This window comes from Colobus angolensis, unplaced genomic scaffold (assembly GCF_000951035.1).
Source record: "Colobus angolensis palliatus isolate OR3802 unplaced genomic scaffold, Cang.pa_1.0 Scaffold77, whole genome shotgun sequence".
Lineage (NCBI taxonomy): Eukaryota > Metazoa > Chordata > Mammalia > Primates > Cercopithecidae > Colobus > Colobus angolensis.
Window position 1 is genome coordinate 2,178,108 of NW_012121487.1, and position 15,082 is coordinate 2,193,189.

At 54.4% G+C, this 15,082-nt stretch overlaps 3 protein-coding genes across 10 annotated transcripts in view; all 3 read right to left on the reverse strand.

The window, feature by feature from the left end:
• The window catches only part of GBA (glucosidase, beta, acid), a 42,508-nt gene extending 41,115 nt beyond the window's left edge, over positions 1 to 1,393 (reverse strand). For 2 of the 3 annotated variants that reach the window (XM_011928312.1, XM_011928310.1), the window contains exon 1: positions 1,109 to 1,387. The gene's annotated coding sequence lies outside the window, so the exon portion shown is untranslated. Of the gene's footprint in view, positions 1 to 1,108 lie in introns of all 3 variants that reach the window. The other variant, XM_011928311.1, reaches the window with a different exon arrangement.
• Positions 1,394 to 3,764: 2,371 nt separating this feature from the next.
• On the reverse strand, positions 3,765 to 11,589 carry FAM189B (family with sequence similarity 189, member B). Of its 4 annotated transcripts, none has more exons than XM_011928319.1 (12): positions 10,756 to 11,589; positions 10,503 to 10,559; positions 10,187 to 10,297; positions 9,962 to 10,081; positions 9,728 to 9,835; positions 7,847 to 8,019; positions 7,616 to 7,715; positions 7,210 to 7,279; positions 6,396 to 6,941; positions 4,978 to 5,046; positions 4,622 to 4,875; positions 3,765 to 4,527 (listed from the first exon to the last, which is right to left on the reverse strand). In XM_011928319.1, exons 1-12 carry the CDS (start codon positions 10,978 to 10,980, stop codon positions 4,354 to 4,356), a joined length of 2,007 nt encoding a protein of 668 aa, XP_011783709.1. In that variant the 5' UTR covers positions 10,981 to 11,589; the 3' UTR covers positions 3,765 to 4,353. The 4 variants fall into 4 exon arrangements, with proteins under 4 accessions (XP_011783709.1, XP_011783708.1, XP_011783710.1 ...); XM_011928318.1 differs by having other exon boundaries at positions 7,847 to 8,022; XM_011928320.1 differs by lacking the exon at positions 10,503 to 10,559 and having other exon boundaries at positions 7,847 to 8,022.
• A 509-nt stretch (positions 11,590 to 12,098) lies between these two features.
• SCAMP3 (secretory carrier membrane protein 3) overlaps positions 12,099 to 15,082 on the reverse strand; it is a 6,874-nt gene continuing 3,890 nt past the window's right edge. For 2 of the 3 annotated variants that reach the window (XM_011928330.1, XM_011928328.1), the window contains 5 exons: positions 14,760 to 14,888; positions 13,621 to 13,780; positions 13,408 to 13,509; positions 12,795 to 12,912; positions 12,099 to 12,540 (listed from right to left, as the gene is read on the reverse strand). In XM_011928330.1, the coding sequence (XP_011783720.1) occupies positions 12,394 to 12,540; positions 12,795 to 12,912; positions 13,408 to 13,509; positions 13,621 to 13,780; positions 14,760 to 14,888 (656 nt within the window). In that variant the 3' untranslated portion in view covers positions 12,099 to 12,393. The remainder of the gene's footprint in view (positions 12,541 to 12,794; positions 12,913 to 13,407; positions 13,510 to 13,620; positions 13,781 to 14,759; positions 14,889 to 15,082) is intronic. The other variant, XM_011928329.1, reaches the window with a different exon arrangement.

Consider the following 15,082-nt stretch of genomic DNA (forward strand, 5'->3'; position numbering starts at 1 on the left):
AAAAAAAAAAAAAAAAGAAAAAAAAAAAGAAATCAGACTGTAGAAGGCGAGTGTGGAGGGATACCAGCATCCAATTACTCCTGCCATGGACTTGCCAGGTTTTTCATCCCTTCCTTCAGCACACCCCACTCTTCCCCACCACTTAGCCTAGTTAACATTTATTTTTCAGAATTCAGCCTGGATGTAACTTTCTCTAAGAACCTCGCCCCAGGCGGCCCCAACCCCACACCTCCTGTAACACAAACTCTTGGCCTTCACATCTTTGTCACTACCACCCCCCTCGCCGCGCCTTTTTTGAGACAGTGTCTTGCTCTATCGCTCAGGCTGATCTTGAAATCTGGGCCTCAAGCGGTCCTCCCGACTTGGACTCCCAAGTAGCTCCTTTGTCGCTCTTATCACTGTTGTGATTAATTGTACAAATAGCTTAATGACAGTTATAGCGCCCAGTTCATCAAAAACAATGGCCTGATCGTCAGCAGGCAGGGTAGCGACCAGTACATCCTGGCACCCATCTGCAGCTCCAGTGTGCATCCCAACCCCGGCGCTCGTCGCCGCGCTCCGTGAATGTTTGTCACATGTCTGAAGAATACATGAATTATATAACCTTCTTCCCACTCCACCCCTCAAAAAGCAAGTGGATATAAGGACTTGCAGATTTTATAATCTCTTCTTCATTAGTAAAATTTGACCATCCTTACTGTTAAAAATAATAATGATGGTTGGCTGGGCGCGGTGGCTCACGCCTATAATCACACCACTCTGGGAGGCCGAGGCGGGCGGATCACGAGGTCAGGAACTGGAGACCAGCCTGACCAACATGGTGAAACCCCGTCTCTACCAAAAGATACAAAAAAGTAGCCGTGGGTGGTGGCGGGTGCCTGTAATCCCACGTACTTGAGAGGCTGAGGTAGGAGAATGGCTTGAACCTGGGAGGTGGAGTTGCAGTGAGCCAAGAAGGCGCCGTTGCACTCCAGCCTGGGCGACACAGGGAGACTCCGTAAAAAAAAAAAATAATAATAATAATAAATAATAATGGTGAAAAAGGTTAAGTGGGAACGCAGGGAGTGGACAGCTAAGATCCAAAGGTCGAAATATTCATTACGCCTACCGTCGGCGAAGAGAAACAGCAGCCCCAACCGGAGGCAAAAGGAAATCCCACCACAGGCTGCAAAGGCGCGTGGGCGGGACTGGAGACTGGGGCCGCGCGCAGTAAAACGCGGAAGCCAGGATGCAGCCCCACCACCCGCAGCCGCGAGAAAAGCAGCCCTGGGGAGGCGGGGCGGGGCCTCACTTGGAAAAGAGACGGTCTCTCGTCCAGAGGCGGGACTCAGAGCTCTTTCACAAGTCTCATTGGTCAAGTTGAAGACGGACAACTCTCGCTGGCCAGCCGTAGCCCAGATGGGGCGCAAGCGTATTTGGAAAGGGAGCGGGCCCCGAACGCGAAAACTACACATGCGTGTCGGCGTTTTCTTGCCAGCAGACGTGTGGTGGCGAGGGACGATTGAATTCCCAAAGTGAGTTCAGCCCACCGAAGTTCAGAGGATTCCTAACCTTCCTCTTTAGAGAGCCTCAGGTTAGGGAACGTCCAATGCCCAGAAGCTGCCCCGTGGGAATCCCAGTGTCCGCCGCCTCCTACCTAATATTTCGTCCTGGCTGTGCCCCAGCCCTTCCTGAGGCTGGGTTGTTATCATGGTGAATTATTCAAGAAGTCTTGCAGCCTGACGCCATCTCTGGGCAGTGCTCCTGCATCCTCCTTGTCTTCCTTGTAGGGCACCACGTTGCTCCTACAAGCACAGGGTCCTGAAGCTGTTTACAAGGCCCCACCCTGCCACGTTAGTATCTTAACGAGTGTTTGTTGAGGACATACTGAGTGTTAGAGCCAGTGCAATGAGCAAGTCCCTGATCTTGGGACCTTAACGTTCTATGGGACGACACAAATATATAAACAAAAAATAATAATGTTAGATAGTGATACATGCTCAAACCATGACTATGTGGCCAGGCGCGGTGGGTCACACCTGTAATCCCAGCACTTTGGGAGACCGAGGCAGGCGGATTACTTGAGGTCAGGAGTTTGAGACCATCCTGGCCAACATGGTGAGACTCTATCTCTACTAAAAATACAAAACTTAGCTGGGGGGCATGGGGACGGGTGCCTGTAATCTCAGCTACTCGGGAGGCTGAGTCAGGAGAATTGCTTGAACCCAGGAGGTGGAACGTTGCAGTGAGCCCAAATCACACCACTGCACTCCAGCCTGGGTAACAGAGCAAGACTCTGTTTCAAAAAAAGACAAAACCAAACAAAAAAACATGGCTATGTGATAGAATGACTGGGATGGGGATTGGGTGCTTACTGAAATCGTAAGAATGGAGCTAAAACCTGACATTAGATGACAGCACCAGATATAGGGGCTTATATAGGGCAGATAAGGTTTCATGCTTGAAAAACAGCATGTGCAAACATCCTTGTGCTGTGAGGAAATTTGGCTGGAATAGAAGGTGGGCCAGATTGTAGCTGACCGTAGTCTGTGGGAGTTTGGAGATGATTCTAAATACAATGGGAAGCCATTAAATTGAGGCAGAGCGTTGATATGACATGCTTTATCATTTTGCTGAGTGGAGAATGGATTGCTGGGAAAAGTGAAAGACTGATTCAGAGGTTGTGGAGAGGGGGTGGCTGGAGCTACCTAGCTGGGGAGGTGGTGCGACATGGATGAATTCAGGATAGGATTGGTTGTGTTGGATGTGGGAAAATAAGTCACCATGGTTCCTGAGCTTTTAGAATGTGCAAGTGGGTAATGGAGGTACCATTGAGATGGGAACAGTGGAAAAATAACAGATGCTGGGGTGGAATCAAGAGTTCAGTTGTGGCCATGTTGAATCTCAAATGCCCATTAGACATCCAAGCAGATACGCTGAGTTGGATGGCGCTCATGAGAGGTCAAGGCTGGAGTTATGCATTAACACATAGAAAGATGGTATTTAAAGCCATGGACATTAATAGTGAGGACCACCTACAGAAAGAGTGGAGGTAGGAAAGAGGGCTTAGGTGAGGGCCCTGGGGCCCTCCAATGTTAACCAGCTCAGCAAGAGAAAGTATAAAAGCCAGTATTTCGCTTTTCAAAGGGACAAATCCAAGAAGATACCGATTATGGGTATTAATTGCTGCCTCGAGGTCAAGTGAGATGCAGGCACAGATATGGTCACTGGGTCTGACACCATTTTGGTCACTGGAAAGTTTGGTCAGAGCAGTGGCTGGGGAAAGATAGGGGAAGGAGTCTGATGGGGGTGGGTGAGGAGAGAATGGATGTTTAAGAGTGGAGGGAAGAAAAGGAAAACCTATTGCTGTGAAAAGGAGCAGAGTTACAATTAGTGGTTGGAAAGAGTGTCTTGAAAGTTTCTTTTTTCTTTTTTTTTTTTCTGAGACATGGTCTTGCTCTGTTGCCCAGGCTGTAGTGCAGTGGCTCAATCACAGCTTACTGCAGCCTGGACTTCCCAAGTTCAAGTGATCCTCTCACCTCAGCCTCCCGAGTAGTTGGGACTACAGACATGTCCCACCATGCCTGGCTAATTTTTTCTGTTTTGTGTAGAGACAGAGTCTCACTATGTTGCCCAGGCTGGTCTTGAATTCCTAGGCTCAAGCGATCCTCTTGCCTCGGCCTCCCAAAGTGCTGGGATTATAGGCATGAGCCACCATACCCAGCCCCGAAAGAGTTTTCTTAAATATGAGAGACACTAGAACAAATTTCACTGGTGATAAAGAATGATCAAGAAAAGAAGGGGAAAATTGAAATTTATTGAAGGCTTACATACTGTTCAGAGCTTTACAAACATTCTACCTTCACAATCTTTAATGGATCAGGAAATTGGAGTTACATAGCTTGCCCAAGGTCATGCAGCTAGAGGTGGCAGAGCTGAGAGGCCACCTAGATTTTTTGGACTCTTTATGCCTGCCTTACCACCCCATTGCATAGGCACACGTCCCCCTGTACTTAAACACCTGGGCCATGCCTTTGCCCTGACCATAGTGCCCTTGCAAATGAGAAAGAGCCACTCTCATGCTGGGGGAACAAGAATTTGTTTTCCTCCTCCAGTGCTATAAGCAGGGGCATCTCCCCCACAGCCCAAATACCCATGCAGCACAGGACAAAAGCTCTCCCAGTCCAGAGCAGCAGAGGCAAGCAGCAAGAGACCCCAGAGGTAGGAGGGAAAGGGACACTTTGGGAGGTATACAGCAGGTTTCTTTTTGTGCCAGCCAGTGCAAGAGGATGCTGGGGGCTGCTGGTCCCAACCAGCTGGTGCCTGTGGCCCCAGCATTCATCTGGATGTGTTCAGTGTGACCAGAAGCCCAGGTCAGAGCCCAGTCTCCCGGCTGCCCCCGTTGAGACTGAGGCTGTGGGGGCGGGTACCACGCTCCAGCCTGCGGCCAGACAGGAGACGCCGCAGGGAAGAGCCAGAGCTCAGATCTCCGCAGCTGCGAAGGTGGAGGCTCTCTCGGCCACGCCGGCCCCACAGGCTCCGGGGCATCTGGACAGGGACACGAGAAAGGGCATCATCAGTAAGGCCCAACCTGAAGCTCCGTGCTTTCCCAAACATCTTTCCTGGCTCCCCGAATTCCCACCTGCTTATGTCCATGAGCTCCAGTCCCACTGGGGTCTGGGGCTTTCCTGGATATCTGGAGGAAACGAGTGACCAGGCCCCGACCTGGCCAGCTGCTCTTGAGGTCCCCCAGGGAGTGGGCAGGTGCAGGGCCCGAGGGCAGGGGAACTTTTTGGAAGGTGGGCACAGGGCGCCGTTTCTCAGCTGACCGGGCACGTAGCAACTTGGGGGAAGGGCAGCGGGCTAGGCGGAAGAGGCAGGCTTCAGAGCAGAGCCCTGCAGAGAGACAGAGATAAGAGAGTGGTATTGTGGGGTGGAGAGGGGGCCGGGCAGCCATGCCCAATCCCCCACCCCTGGGGTAAAAACCACATGGCTGACCTGTATCTGCAGAGGAAACAGAAGCAGCTTCTTCCTCAAGCACTTTGGTATAAAGGTCCCTGAAGTCAGCTGAGGAGGAGAAAAGGAGACAGGAAGTGAGTGGGAGTGTTCTGTGGACACACCCACCCTCCCGTGGGAACTCAAACCCAGAGGAGCTTTCACAGCTCCCATGCTCCATCCTCAATCAAAGGGCCAGCATCTCTGTCCATATTAGCCACCAACTAGATGGTATGATCCACCACAACAGGGACTGCAGTGGTGGTGTTCGGCACCTGGCGCGTAGTGCTGAGTGTACCCCAGTACTATCTCCTTTCTTACTGTTTTTGAGATGGAGTCTCACTCTGTTGCCCAAGCAAGAGTGCAGTGGCGCAATCTTGGCTCACTGCACCCTCCGCCTCCCTAGTAGCTGGGATTACAGGCATCCACCACCAGGCCCAGCTAATTTTTGAATTTTTAGTAGAGATGGGGGTTTCGCCATGTTGGCCAGATTGGTCTCGAACTCCTGACCTCAGGTGATCCACCTGCCTTGGCCTCTCCAAGTGCTGGGATTACAGGTGTGAACAGCCACGCCTGGCCACTATCTCCTTTCTCAGCATCTTTGAGTATGATGCCTATGGCTGAAGTACTACTATTATACATGTTTTTTGTTTGTTTGTTTGAGATGGAGTGTGTCTCTGTCACCCAGGCTGGAGTGCAGTGGCACGATCTTGGCTCATTGCAACCTCCGTCTTCCAGGTTCAAGCGATTCTCCTGCGTTAGCCTCTCTTAGTAGCTGGGATTATAGGTGTGCTCCACCACTCGGCTAATTTTTGTATTTTTAGTAGAGATAGGGTTTCACCATGTTAGCCAGGCTGGTCTGGAACTCCCAACCTCAGGTGATCCACCCACCTCAGCTTCCCACAGTGCTGGGATTACAGGTGTGAGCCACTGAAGTACTATTATTATACATGTTTTACAAGTGGGGGCTGAAGCTTGGGGAGGACAGATAAGTGGACCAAGCTGAGAGCTGTGGAACTGGTTTCAAAAAACATATCCTTTTGGGAGGCTGAGGTGGGTAGATCACTTGAGGTCAGGAGTTCAAGACCAGCCTGGCCAAAACGGTGAAACCCTGTCTCTACTAAAAAATACAAAAATTAGCCAGTCGTGGTGGCGCACGCCTGTAGTCCCAGCTACTCGGGAGGCTGAGGCAGGAGAGTCACTTGAACCCGGGAAACACGGTTGCAGTGAGCCGAGATCATGGTATGGATGTTCTGTCCCTAGGAGGTGAGTACCCGAGAAGTGTCTACCAGAGGAGTGAACTCGCCCTTTCTTTCTCCTCAGGGACCTCAACAGTGCCCCAATCCTGGTGGGCATCACTGGCCACCTAACTCCCAGTGCCTACCATCTCCTGAGCCTGGGCAGTGGGGGAGGGGGCTCACCAGTGTCACTGGAGGTGGTGATGCCTGGGTCGCTGTGGGACCGAGGCAGCAGCAGCGGTGGTGGGGATGCCGGATGAGGAGGCCGGTGCCCCGGGGGGGTGAGGGAACCTGAGCTATCGCTGAAGCGACGAGTAGGGGCTCGGGTGGGCGGGGCTGCGGGTGGGCGGCCCCCTCCCCGGGGGACCCGCCTCCTCAGCTCTGGGAAGCAGGGTCCCACCCAGGGCGGCCAGCCCTCCAACCGGTGGCAGCTGCGGGCAGCTGTGGGGGCACCCAGTGAGGGTGGAGCTTCAGGGGCAGAGCAGGAATAGGAGCGGGCGGCCCGTGGGGGGCGCCGTGGCAGGGGGCTTTCCTCGAAGGGGCCCCGCAGGCCACAGTCCAGGCTGAGGCAGTAGCCGGCACGGCTGCGCTGGATGGAGCGGAAGAGCACGTAGTCCACGGAGCGCACGGAGCCCTGCAGCTCCAGCAGGCACGAGTCCTCCGACGGGCTAGAGCCCCCAGGGAGGTCACCAATGGCTGACAGCACCAGAGACCCGCTGTCCATGGACACTGTGGGCGGCAGGGGGCGCTGTGTAGCACCAGCCTGGCTGGGCCCTGCCCAGGCAGTTGCTGTTTTCCCAAGCCCAGCCTCTAGGGGCCACTGTGCCTCCAGCTTTATCTCACAGGAGACAAACAAGTCCAGGGTTCCAAGTTGCCACAGCCCTCCTCTGTCCCCAAACCACCAACTCCGCCTTGTTTTCCCCTTCTATTGTCCCTACCCACCCCAGCTATCCCTGGCAGCACCACCCTTGTCCACCCCTCCTTACGCCCTGCTCACCATCTACAATGGAGGCCACTCGCTCACAGATGCAGGAGCCATCGTGAAGCTGAGGGTCAAAGAGAGTGGCCTGCAGAAGACACAGGATCAAGGGTTCAGCCCTACACACTGAACACCCCCACGTGCTAGACAGAGCTCTGGTGGCTCAGGTTCCAGACTAGCCTTGTCACTGTGTATAAGTCACTTAATTGTGCAGTCTCAGTTTCCACGTCTGTATGGCAGAAACGATAGCTTCTAACCCACCCACCTCACCAGGCTCTAGGGAAGATCAAAGGTGACAGTGGGATGCTGGTGCTGTAAAGACCTTGACCACTGTTACTATCTGTATCCAGAGGCTATAGCCTGTTCAGCTTTCCAGGCTAGACCCCAGCTCCCCAGCCCGCCCCAAGCCGTGCTGTGCTCTCACCTGGCTGTCTCCTCGTAGTCCCATGACCGCCTCATAAGAAGGGGGGCAATCGGTAGGGTACAAGGGCACTGGGCTGTCCATGGAGCCATTGTACGTGATGCTGGCAGATGAGGAAGAGGGTCAATGTAGGAGAAATAACTCCCACTCCACAAAGATCCCTCTCTCCAGCAATCCAGGCCCAGCCCCAGTCCCCTTCCTTAGCTCTCCCAGCAAGACCCCACCAGGCCTTACCTCTGTGCATCTGTTTCTGAGCTGCAAGTGTACTCTGGGGGATAGTAGGGTGGTGGGGGCACAGGCGGGACAAATTCCTCCAGGTCCAGCATGGTGTGTAGGAGAGGGGCTGGGGGCGGAGATGTGCAGCCCAGAGGTCCCAGTGGGCCTGAGACTGACCGCTCAGGGGCCAGCTGCTGGGAAAGCAAGCAGGTCAGCAAGTCTGGATGCTAGGAATACAGCTCCTCCTAGGCCCCCAAACTCCTCTCTCATCTACATTATTTTTTCTGGCCCTATCCCCTGAGAGAAGCTCTAGTTCTGGCTCCTCCCTCACCCCAAATCAGCTCTCCTTAACCCCACACTCACCCTGTACCTCTAGCTCTGGCCTTGCCCACCCACAAATTCCTCTTCTTTATGGCCCCACCTCCATCCAGAAGCTCCACCCACTGTGTCTTCACAGGAATGTCCACCCTTTAGGCTCACCTCCATCTAGGACCTTCTTTTTTTTATTTTTGAGACAGAGTCTGACCCTGTTGCTGGAGTGCAGTGGCATGATCTCAGCTCCCTGCAACCCCTACCTCCCAGGTTCAAGCGATTCCTATGCCTCAGCCTCCCGAGTAGCTGGAATTATAAGGGTATGCAACCATGCCCAGCTAATTATTATTATTATTATTTTGAGACGAAGTTTTGCTCTTGTCATCCAGGCTGGAGTACAATGGCTCGATCTCAGCTCACTGCAACCTCTGCCTCCCAGGTTCAAGCAATTCTCCAGTCTCAGTCTTCCAAATAGCTGGGATTACAGGCGCCCGCCACCACGCCCGGCTCATTTTTGTATTTTTAGTAGAGACAAGGTTTCGCCATGTTGGCCAGGCTGGTGTCGAACTCCTGATATCTGGTGATCCTCCTGCCTTGGCCTCCCAAAGTGCTGGGATTACAGGCATGAGCCACCAAGCCCAGCCTAATTTTTTTTTTTTTTGAGATGGAGTCTTGCTCTTGTCACCCAAGTTGGAGTGCAGTGGTACCATCTCAGCTCACTCCAGCCTCTGCTTCCCAGGTTCAAGCAATTTTCCTGCCTCGGTCTCCCAAGTAGGTGGGATTACAGGCGCCTGCCACCACACTTGGCTAATTTTTATATTTTGTTTGTTTGTTTTTTGAGACGGTGTCTCGCTCTGTCACCCAGGCTGGAGTGCAGTGGCACTATCTCAGCTCACTGCAAGCTCCGCCTCCCATGTTCATGCCATTCTCCTGCCTCAGCCTCCCAGCCTGCAGGGGCCAGGGCCACGCAGGTATGGTGGGGGCAGGGGTGTAGCTGGGACTACAGGTGCGTGCCACCACGCCCAGCTAATGTTTTGTGTTTTTAATAGAGATGGGGTTTCACCGTGTTAGCCAAGATAACCATGTTAGCTCATTCTCCTGATCTCAGGTGATCTGCCTGCCTCAGCCTCCCAAAGTGCTGGGGTTATAAGCGTGAGCCACCATGCCCGGCCCAATTTTTGCATTTTTAATAGAGACAGGGTTTTGCCACGTTGCTCAGGCGGGTCTTGAACTCCTGGCCTCAGGTTATCTGCCTGCCTCGGCCTCTCAAAATGCTGGGATTACAGGAATGAGCCACCGTGCCCAGCCTAGGACTTTCTTGACTCTACCCCACCATCCAGTCCCATTCTCTAAAGCCCCCTCTCCTGGTCCCATATGGGCATCACATACTTAAGTCACTCCCTGCCATCTCCCCTTCTCATCCTCCCCATTAAACATCCATTCCTCCAATAGACGAGGATAATAGATAACCCATAGCCCCTGGTGCTCAAAAGCCAGATCTGTAGCCATTGTTCCCTCAGGCAAGTCTCAGCACACACCCCTGCCCCCACCATACCTGCGTGTCCCTGGCCCCCGCTCCCCTCTCACCGTATGCACGAGGTCCAGGGAGAAGATTTGGATGCAGCAGACAATAGCAGAGAGGGTACAGATTATAGCGGCACAAATGGTAAGCCCACAGACGCTGAAGAGCAGGTTCTGGGGAAGGGAAAGGAGGAGAGGAATCAGGAGAGGGCCAAGTCCCATACATTATGGGCCTGTGAGTACCCCAGGAAGGGAGGCAAGAGTGAGAACCAGGAGGATGTTTGTGGGGTGCAAGCTCACCTTGAGGGCCCCTCGGGCTTCATCACAGGTGGAGTTAGGGGCAACTTTCAGTTCCTGCCCCGACTCTGGACAGGGCCGGAGGAGGGGAACAGAGGGACAGCACACACAGACCTTTCCTTCCTGAGTGGAGCAGGGAGGGTGAGGCAGCCTGAGTCAGGACAAACTCAGGTGTCCTGTGCACCTCCCCAGGCCAGTTCTTTCCAGCTCTCCCTCCTCAAATCTCACCAGAGAGCACTGTTGGAAGTCTCGGGCCAGTTGAGCATTCTTACAGGACAGTACAGAGCCAGCCATGCTAAGCATGACACAGAGCACCGAAAGCAAGGAGAAGAAGGAAATCTGGGGAAAACAGGGTGCAGACTCAGGGCTGGGACCCTCATGACTACTCCTCTGCCACGTACAGAGTCCCCCTCCTTCACAGACACTTCGTGCCCACCCGGCTGGCACCAGCTGGGGAGCCAGTTCCCTTCTTGAGGGCATAAATGGGCTTCCTCTTGGGTGCTGGGCACCTGCCTCCCAGTGGGCACTGGACCCTGGCACCTACCACTAGAGTGAATGGCCGCTTCCAGGACACAATGCCAACCACCCCGGAGAACGCCAGCTGGGGACAGAGTGGGCACAGGCTCAGCCTGGCAGGGGAGGCTCCTGAGTGAGCCCCTCACCACAGGATGCACCCAGCCCTGTAAGGAGGCAGAGGACCAGGAGAGGGAGGAGAGGCAAGGATGTGGACTTGCAGCTGGTGTGGAGGGTGGGGCCCGAGGAGCATCCCCCACCCAACAACTGTGCACCCAACTCACCGAGAACCCAGCCCAAGACGGGCAGGACCTCTTGATGCTCTCAGTGGTGGTGACGGAAGAGGCCACCATGCTGAAGGTGACCACCAGGATGCCCAGGAGCACCTGGACCAGCCCCAGCGTAAGCAGGGCCTGCAGCCAGGGTCGGTGGAGGCGGAGGTGGGTAAGGCCCCTGGTGCTGGGCCGGCTGGTCAGCGAGCGGCTGGAGTCACTAGGCGAGGGCATCATGCCTGCTGCCCGGTTGCCTGCGCCTCGCTCGGCCCTCCCTGGCACTTGGGAGCATCTCAGAGGTGCCCAAGGCCCCGTCCTTTCTCCTCTCCACCCCCCTCGCTCTACAGCCCACCCCCTGGCTGGGTCCCCTGGGGCATGGCCGAGGGACGCCAGCTGTGGGGGAAGCCAAGGGAGGGGCGTCACAGAGGGGCCGCGGAGTGCTCCCTCCCCACCACGGGCACTGGACGGGCACCGTGCCCGGGGCGACGATGAGGACGCGGGGGCACCGGCTCATCGCATCTCCCTAGGAAAGAGGGGCACCGAGAAGGGCCGGTCCAGGAGTGAGGAGGGGGTGGCGGCCCAGAGCCCAGGGAGGGATGGGGAGGGTAAAAGTGGGAAGGATGGAAAGAAGTCTAGAGAAGAGGGGAGGGGTCGGCGTGGGGTGACTCTAGAGGCGCGGTCGGTGTGCCCTCAGGGTGTCCAGTGGGATCCGGGGCCGCCTGGTGGGGAGAGGCCGCGGCGCCGCTGTCTCCTGTGTCGCCTGTCCCGCTCGCCTCCCCACCACGCTCCGCTCCCTGAGCTCCGGCTGCCGCAGGTCCGGGACTAGAGGGGGATGGGCATGGGGATGGTGCGGGATGGAGGGGCGTGGCGGTGAGGGCCGGCGCGGTGCACCCCGGGAGTTGTAGTTCGGGACTGAGACCCTGTCGGGGGTCGGGGTTGGGGGATCCCGCGGCAGGGCTAGGCAGTCGGATCTGCCCTTCGAATGAGCACTCCACCAGTCCCTTCCTCTCTCTGGACCCTGGCTAGGCTGCTAATGATTCTTTGGGCGTCCACTTGAGCCCCACCCAGCTTTTCAGGCTCCAGGCCCGCGTATTCCTTGGCATTCCCGGCAGAGGCGGTGGCTCTTCCCCGTCATTAATGGAGAGGGGTGGGGAGCAGGGCTCCCTGGCGTCTCCCGGTTTCGCGTTTCCTTGGACTTCCCACCTCCTTCCTGCGCCAGCCACCTGGGCTCCACCGCCCTGCCCCTCCTATCTCCCAGTTTACACTAAAGCCGGGTCCGACCTTCCCACCTCACTCCACACTCTCCTTTCTCTTTCATAAGGCCTAATTCCCAATGAAGATTCAGGAAACGGGGATGTCAGTTACAGTTCCACTTTCTTTTTATTTAAATAACCGAAGCAACAGCTGTGGCACAGCAAAGGGAAGCTGGGTTGGGGCGTGTGAGAGGTGGCAGCAGTGTGGCCTGATGGGGGGACTAGGTCACAGTGGACTCCCCCACACGCCTGTCAGGTTCAGCAGTCATGGCCATAGGATTGGGAGCACTACGGAGGAGCCATCAGGTACTGATGTCTCTCCAAGTCCCAGAGACCTTAGGGATGGGAGCTAAGTCAGCTCCCTCAAGTGGCAGGGTCAGGGCATCCCAGTCAGGGGTCACGGGGCCCGGAAGGCATTTTCAGCAGCCCCAGCGGCTGCATTGGCAGCTGCGGTTCGCACCGCAGGGTTGGAGAAGACACCAGCAGCAAATTCTTGCTGGGCCTTCTGAAAGCTGGCACCTGTGCGGCGGTATAAGGAGTGGATCTGCAAGTAGAGGACAAAGACATTGCAGCACATTCCAGCCACTGGTTCCCCACCCCAGCCTAACAGCCTCACTACCACTCAGCAGCCTGCTGCCCAGCATATACACACACACACAAAAACACACACCCCAGAGCTCCATTAGCTGAGAACCACCCAGCAGCCTGACCTGTGCTGGTTGCTCCTGAATGTTCCACCCAGGCCCCTGGAGACCCATGATCTCACCCTCCCAGCCCCACCTTCAACACAGCCCTTACCCGTTTCAGCATGACAATTCCTAGCACAGCAATGCCAGTGAAGAGCAGGGCGACCAGCAGCATGAGCACGGCTACTGCTGTGTTGGCCTTCAGCACCACCAGAGCAGAGATCCAGCCGCTGTAAGGAGGGGAAGGAGGTGCCAGTGAAGTGGGTCTCCTCAGCTTCTCCACTGGTTATGCCACCAATATCCCGTTCCTACCCTTCCCATCAGTAGTGGCTCCCCTGTCAATCTGGCAGTATTCCAAGCACCACAATCCCAAACTATATCTACTCTCTTCATAGTTTAATTCCAGTTTCTGAACCATTAGCCCTGAGCTCTCCAAGCTCTTCCAGGCACTCGTCTGGGGATTCTTCTTCCTCCTTTCAACCATGGTTCTGTGTCTCCTCCAGGAGGCCGCCTCGGATTAGCCAAATGCAGCATTCTTCCCTTCAGTCTGTATGAGTCAAGAGTGCTGTCTGCGCTCTATCCTGGAAGTATGTCTTATATCTCATTAAACTAGTACCTCCCAAGGATTAAAACCACATTTCCTTTTTCTGAACAACTCCTATCTCAGCACCCAGTGCTGGCTTGGTCTAGAGGGAAAGGTGAGGGTGGATGACAGCCTCACAAACCTGAATCCCCAACCTGGGATACCAATGGCCTGGAGGACAAAGAGCACATCCTGGACGAAGAAAATGAAGAAGAAAACGAAGAAATTGAATGAACTGTCACTCCTACAAAGAGGAAAAAAATGGGGAGGGTGGGAGAAGAGTTAGAACTGAAGGATGGGCAGATGTGGGGCCCATCCCAGGTCTCCATCATTCTCCCACCACTAACACACTTACCGGAAAGCCTTATACATGGGGCGGTACCAGCAGACAAAGGAACAGGGCGTGAAAAGGAGGACCCAGAGGATAGAAAGCCCAAAGCCTGCGCCATTGTTGGTTTCCACACAGAAGCTGGCCAGGCAGGCGAGGAAGTTCAGGAGAAGAGCCAGGGTGCTGCCTAAGGGGCAGAGGGACAGGATGAGGAGTCCTTCTGGAATGCAATGAAGACTCCTTCTCATCTATGCTCACCCTGTAACTAATTCATCAAACATGGCGGAGCAAAGAAAGGAAGGCAACTGCTGCCTTCATGGAATCCTCAACGGGGAGATGGAGAAAGCAAATCTAAATAATGTGTGATCCCCTTGCAAAGACTTTTTTTGTTTTTTTTCTTGAGATGGAGCCTCACTCTGTCACCCAGGCTGGAGTGCAGTGGTGCAATCTCAGCTTACTGCAAGCTCCGCCTCCCAGGTTCACGCCATTCTGCTGCCTCAGCCTCCCCAGTAGCTGGGACTACAGGCACCCACCACCATGCCCAGCTAATTTTTTGTATTTTTAATAGAGACGGGGTTTCACCGTGTTAACCACGATGGTCTCAATCTCCTGATCTTGTGATCTGCCCACCTCGGCCTCCCAAAGTGCTGGGATTACAGGTGTGAGCCACCACGCCTGGCCTTTTTTTTTTTTTTTGAGATGGAGTTTTGCTTTTGTTGCCCAGGCTGGAGTGCAATAGCATGACCTCGGCTCACTGCAACATCCACTTCCCCGGTTCAAGTGATTCTCCTGCCTCAGCCTCCCGAGTAGCTAGGATTACAGGCATGCACCACCACGCAAGGGTAATTTTGTATTTTTAGTAGATAGGGTTTCTCCATGTTGGTCAGGCTGGTCTCAAACTTCTGACCTCAGGTGATCCACCCACCTTGGCTTCCCAAAATGCTGGGATTACAGGCATGAACCACCATGCCCAGCCCAAAGACATCTAAAGAATTCAAAATATCTTCATGCATAGGGACAATAAAAAGTGGGGAGAGGACAAGAACATTTGCTAGCAGGCTGGTGAGTTCTAAATAGAGGTGAAGTGTTTGGTTCTTGGTGAGCGGACCCCAGGGCAGTTAAGAGATCTACCTGTAACTTCCTCCAAAAGGCTTCTCACTACTCACACATCCAGAGGTAGTACATGGTGGATACAGTCTTCTGAAATTCTTGGGGGATCTCCATGGAGATGTCCTGGAAAAAGCAGGGCTGAACTGGACAAAAAGAAGGTAGAGGGGGCCAATTGTTCTGTCGAGCTGTAAGGCACAAGAAAAACAGATGGACCCCAGAAGTAAGGCAGAAACCAACAAAGGAATCACTCGCCCTTCTCTCCATCCCTGGATCTTCTTTCTTTCTTTTTTTTTTTTTTGAGACAGGGTCTCACTGTGTTGTTCAGGCTGGAAGGTAGTGGTATGATCACGGTTCACTGTAGCCTCAACCTCCTAGGCTC

Bases quoted from the DNA above. Each gene is read 5' to 3' on its own strand.
- FAM189B (XM_011928318.1), bottom strand. From the start codon at position 10,980: ATGATGCCCTCGCCTAGTGACTCCAGCCGCTCGCTGACCAGCCGGCCC. The intron at 10,298-10,502 runs GTAGGTGCCAGG...TGTTTTCCCCAG, and splicing joins AGCGGCCATTCACTCTAGTG to ATTTCCTTCTTCTCCTTGCT. The intron at 4,528-4,621 runs GTGGGAATTCGG...GTCCCTGTCCAG, and splicing joins GAGCTCATGGACATAAGCAG to ATGCCCCGGAGCCTGTGGGG.